Source organism: Anarrhichthys ocellatus, unplaced genomic scaffold, assembly GCF_004355925.1.
Source record: "Anarrhichthys ocellatus isolate YVR2014 unplaced genomic scaffold, GSC_Weel_1.0 scaffold11, whole genome shotgun sequence".
In the NCBI taxonomy this organism is placed as follows: Eukaryota; Metazoa; Chordata; class Actinopteri; order Perciformes; family Anarhichadidae; genus Anarrhichthys; species Anarrhichthys ocellatus.
In genome coordinates, this window is record NW_022280041.1 from 5,350,107 (window position 1) to 5,355,152 (window position 5,046).

The window sequence follows — 5,046 nt, forward strand, 5'->3', positions numbered from 1 at the left end:
CCCCCCCCCCCCCCCAAAAGACCCTCAAAGCTTCAGTTAGTCGCGGCTAATTTGAAGTTCTTTGTAAAATGGCTACAATCTGAAAATGAGGCACTTTTTGAGCCAATATATAATTCTATTCATTTCTTATCCATAAACTAAATATCCACCTTAATTATTAGAATTTTTCTCTTGAAAAAAAAAAAATCAAAAAACACCAATCTCCATTTTTTTTTTGTACCGTTCTCTGATTGGCTTTCACTCGAGGAATGAGAGCAGCAAATAGCTTGTTAAGAATGTCATTTGGCACACATCCCTGTTGGTTTCCACAACCAACGAGATGAAAGCGAAAGTTTTCCATCAGTCTGTCAAAGTGCTTCACGGGCGTGTCCGATCCAGCTGCTCCCTCAATGTGATTGGTCGTCACAGAAGGAACAGGCAAAGCTTTGAAGCTCTCCGAGTGGCACCAGATAGTTTCCCAAAGGACGACGCACTGACATCAGCACTCTGAAGAACCAAAAAGGAAACAGAAAGAGGAAATTGTTTGGTTAGATGCAGGTTAAACAATATCCCAGATATGAAGAAGAACTAAATATTATGCCATGTATACACAGTGTCTCTTGCTTATCAAGGTAATTATGATATCTAATGTAAGTTATCAGTGTCTGCTTATCATCCTGGGAACACAGTGACCCTCAGATTTAGAAAAGAAGAAGGCGATAAAAAGGGAACAGCGGGGAAGGAGAAAGTGAGGACACATATTGCTGCAGGCGCAAGCGAAATCATGACAGGTTTTTCTGGCAATTTCAGCTCCTCACATCACGTCGAACATGTGAGCACACAGGTGTGCGTCGCGGGGAAAAGAATGTCGCTACTGTGTGCCACCAGCAATGGAGTCTTTCCTGGCCTTGTTTGCATGGTTGATAGGATTAGCAGTAATGCAGACTTAATGATAATTCTGCTCCAGAGTAGAGAGAGCAGACGAATCACATGGCGTCAGGAAGCCATCTGCTCGGGTTTTTTTGTTTTTTTTAGCAGCCCCTGTGCACAGCGTGGTTTTGGGCCGTCCCAGGCCGAAAGTTGACAGTTGCGAGATAAATCTGGTTGACATCTAACTTTGAGACACGACCACCGACTGATTTAAGGGGTCAACATGCTTTTGAAGCGTTAGCAATTTGACCCGGACCTGAAGTTCACGATCGTCAGTGAATCATTGTGAAATTTTTGCTCTTCAACTAAAAATAATGGTCCTCGGGTTGATCAAACTACATCATATTTCCAGACATCGGCCCGACACAACAGGCGTGCAGGAGCAGCAATTGCTCCTTTTATGCTGTGCTGTGTGTCATGGAGGACAGCTGACCGCCTCACGATGACCTTTCAGCAACACCAGTGTGTCAAGAGTTTGCGCAGGGTGCCACGTCTCTTGGCCCCGAGTCACGGCGGGGGATTTATGATTCTGTGTTGCTACGACCCAAACCGACCAATCAGAATACAGAATTAAATCATGCAGAATAAACCGGCTGACCCGAAATTGAGCAAAGTCTGACACTGATACCACACAGTGCGACACACATTTTGTTACACATGTTTACCCGGCGTGACATGCAATTATCCTGCAAGATAGGTGGCCACTGATAATGCTTATTGCTATTAATGTTGCTGTTCTGGTTAGGGTTTGTAATGACTATTGCATGCAGTGTAATTGCTTTGTCACACCTGTTCCGTGTTGTTTTAATAAAGGAAGCGGGAAAAATGCAAAATAGCGGAGTTCACCTCGAGTTTGCAGGATCATGACTCTGGCTATAAAGATTAGTCGATGCACTTCAAACTGGGTTACTCTGTCAGATGTGATGATGACTCACACCAAAGGCACTCAGGCTGCCTTCAGCCAAAATAACAAACGCACGGAGCTTGTAGAGAGATCAAGTTGAGAGAGTTCCCTGTTTGTCTCTTGCCCTAAAATTTCCCAGCAGCGCTTGACTCTTTAATTGCATGAGGGTACTCTATATTTATGCCCCTCCCTCTCCCTCCCTCCCTCTCTCCCTCCCTGTCTCTCTATCCAGTTGGTCCTCTTCCTGGTGCAGTGAGCTATATTTAGCCCCCCCCTCCCGGCACAGACGGTGCCCGCCAGCCGGCCAAGCCATGACGGCCCAAAACCGGAGCGGAGCCGCTCGCTCGCTTGAAAAAAAAAAACAAAAAAAAAAAAACAGCGACACAAACAACCAAGCCAGCCAACCAGAGGGACCAGAGGAGACAGCCAGGACATGCACCGGTGCACCGCCATGGACGCACACAGAGACACTCTAATTATGTGGATGACATTCACTTAATGATGACCTTTCACCAAACACAGACACGGGAAATTATACAGGGAAACAACCCTCCGATGCCTCATCCTAATGCACATGCGCCCTCTTATATACGCAAACTTGCAAATGTTTCCGCTCTAATCAAATAGTGCCTTCTCATTTTCCCTTTGCTTCCCCTTCCACGGGTCTGACCCTCCCATGGTGGTCTGTGCATCGATCTCCTTCATTTCCTTGCATCGTTTCTCCATCCGCGGGGCGAATCGATGCAATGATGACCGCGGTGAGGATCGTGCGAGTGTGTGTGTGTGTGTGTGTGTGTGCGCTTCTCTTCCCCCCTTTCCTCTGCCAGACTGTTTAAATCAAGACTTTAGACAAGGCGATCTGCCTCCGCAGTATGTGTCTCGCCAATAACTGTTCTCCAGCCGCCTGTGTGTGTGTGTGTGTGTGTGTGTGTGTGTGTGTGTGTGTGTGTGTAATTAGGAGCGTCTGGGTCTATGTGATGTCTCAATCGAGGGAACAGTCTAAAACTGAAAGCCACCCTATGCTCTGGTCGTAAATCGAGGGTCGGTCTGTCATTTTCCTGCCGCCCCGCCTCCCACAAGACACGGAGCCGGTCTAAGCAACGTGATGCGGGTCACCGAGTCCACCGGTCACTCAGTCAGTGTGAGTTCAATCACATTTTATTTCAGAAGCAGAGAGCTATACTAGAGTTATTAGACTGGACATCCCTCTTTTTGCATCAATCTGCGCTTCGCATTCAGGCACAGACACTGATTATAAAGCCCCCTGATGCCCATTCTCACTATTTTCAGAGATGTTATAGACAAAATGATGGAAAATAATCCGCAATGAAAACGATGTATGAATCCGCAGCCTCGTCCGCATAAAAACAAAAAGCAAGCTGCAACATCTTTAGAGTCTGCAGGGAATGAGTGTTTGATACTCAAGACGACAGACTTTGGGTTGGGGGGGGGGGGGGTGCAAGCTTTCACATTTACTCCTTTTCACTGTCAAATACGCAGATTCAGAGAGAATACATTCAACCAGTTTGATGGATTTCCACTGATGCCAGGACAGATCCTGAAGACAGCTGTTGGAAAAAAAAAAAAAATGTAATTCAGGGCCATCCCACATTAAGAACGCATGTTTTGTAGTTTCAATATGTATCCATGATGGACTGATAAGTGGCTAGCAGCTCCCATTAATTCTGATACATTTGTGCTTTAATTTGATGTCCTCTCCTCTTTATTACCGGAGCATACGAGAGAATACACTCAACAACGTCGGAGAAAGCAAACGGGAGGTCGGCGGCTCCATTATTGTGCTCGAACACAGTCAAAGTCGATGGACAGTGTCGGATTATTAACGTTACAATGTCGGCCACATTGCACAGAGAATAGTTTCATTGCTTCCGTTTGCAATCCTCCTGGTGCAGGACTGCACTTTTTTGTTTTTAACTGTGCAACCCATGTTGCATATTGACAATACATTGTTCTCGAATCCTTGAACATGCTCGCTTTGATAACGTTATCCTTGATGGAAAACAATATGGCGACAACAATCCCTCAATACCGCCAACGAATCGTCCCGACAGGAAGCTTTTCATTGTTTCAAATGCCCCCATTATGAGAACCGTGAACGCAGCACATCTCCCCTTTATGCCGAGCTGTTCACACACATTGCGCTGTGCAGTCAGCAGCGGAGGGGAGGTAGTGCGGCGTTTTGAAAGACGAGTGCTGTGTGTGCTTATCGCACGTTCACACACACACACACACACACACACACACACACACACACACACGCGCGCGCGCGCGCAGTCCCACCTTAAACGCTGCTGCTGTCAATCACACTCGCAGCAGCTACAGCTGCAACTTGAGTGTGTAACATATTTGCACATGTGTGCACGGGCGTACGGTTGCAAAGGTTGCGTGGTGGAGACGATGACACGGTGTTATGAAATCTTTAAGAAAGAGGTGGAGAAAGTCAGCGAGTCAGACAAGGCCAAAAGCAATTTTTTACATGACACATTAATCGCTTTAACTCATTAAATGTGGTAATTTCTGTCTGCGTTTTGTCCGATTCTTTGACACGATTGTATAATAATTCAAGTGAGGAAAAAGAAGAAGAAGAAGAAAAAAAAGGCAAGAGGCTGCAGGCTAGTTTCATTATGCAGCGAGACTGTGGGTGAGACTGTGAGTGGGTGTGTTATGGCACACAGAGGAGCTGGAATGTGTGGGGACAGGAAGAGACAGACAGAGACAGAGCAGTAGTGCTGAGTGGGGGGGGGGAAAGAGCACATACGTGGGAGAACCACGTTCAGCGCCCACGTGCAGCCTCACGCCCGAGTATTTTTATAACACCCGCGGACAAAATTCAGAACATGAAGTTTGCATTCGTGATCCGGGCGAAGCATGTCGGCCTTTACATACCTGACCGTCGGCGGCCAGAAGAGTGGAGAGTGCGCTGAACCTTACATTCGCCCCTGTGTGTGTGTGTGTGTGTGTGTGTGTGTGCACGTGGAAGCTTTAGAAAATGTTACCAATCGAGTAGTGGGGGTTTACAGAGCGCAACTGAGCAAAATGTAACCCTCCATGCTGTCTGCAGGTACAACACCATTTATTAGGGCTGAAACGATTAGTCAGTTGTCAGAAAATTAAATCAAATACACCAAATATTCAGTTTTATATCATTGTAAATTATATATATATACACTGACAATCAATTTCACATGCTGTTGTGCAAATGGAATAGACAA

At 46.2% G+C, this 5,046-nt stretch overlaps 1 protein-coding gene across 1 annotated transcript in view; it reads right to left on the reverse strand.

Moving 5' to 3' along the window:
* Positions 1 to 13: 13 nt before the first annotated feature.
* The window catches only part of LOC116385365 (insulin receptor substrate 1-B), a 41,694-nt gene continuing 36,661 nt past the window's right edge, over positions 14 to 5,046 (reverse strand). Inside the window, exon 4 of the mRNA XM_031850761.1 lies at positions 14 to 486. Coding sequence (XP_031706621.1) covers positions 479 to 486 — 8 coding nt within the window. The 3' untranslated portion in view covers positions 14 to 478. The remainder of the gene's footprint in view (positions 487 to 5,046) is intronic.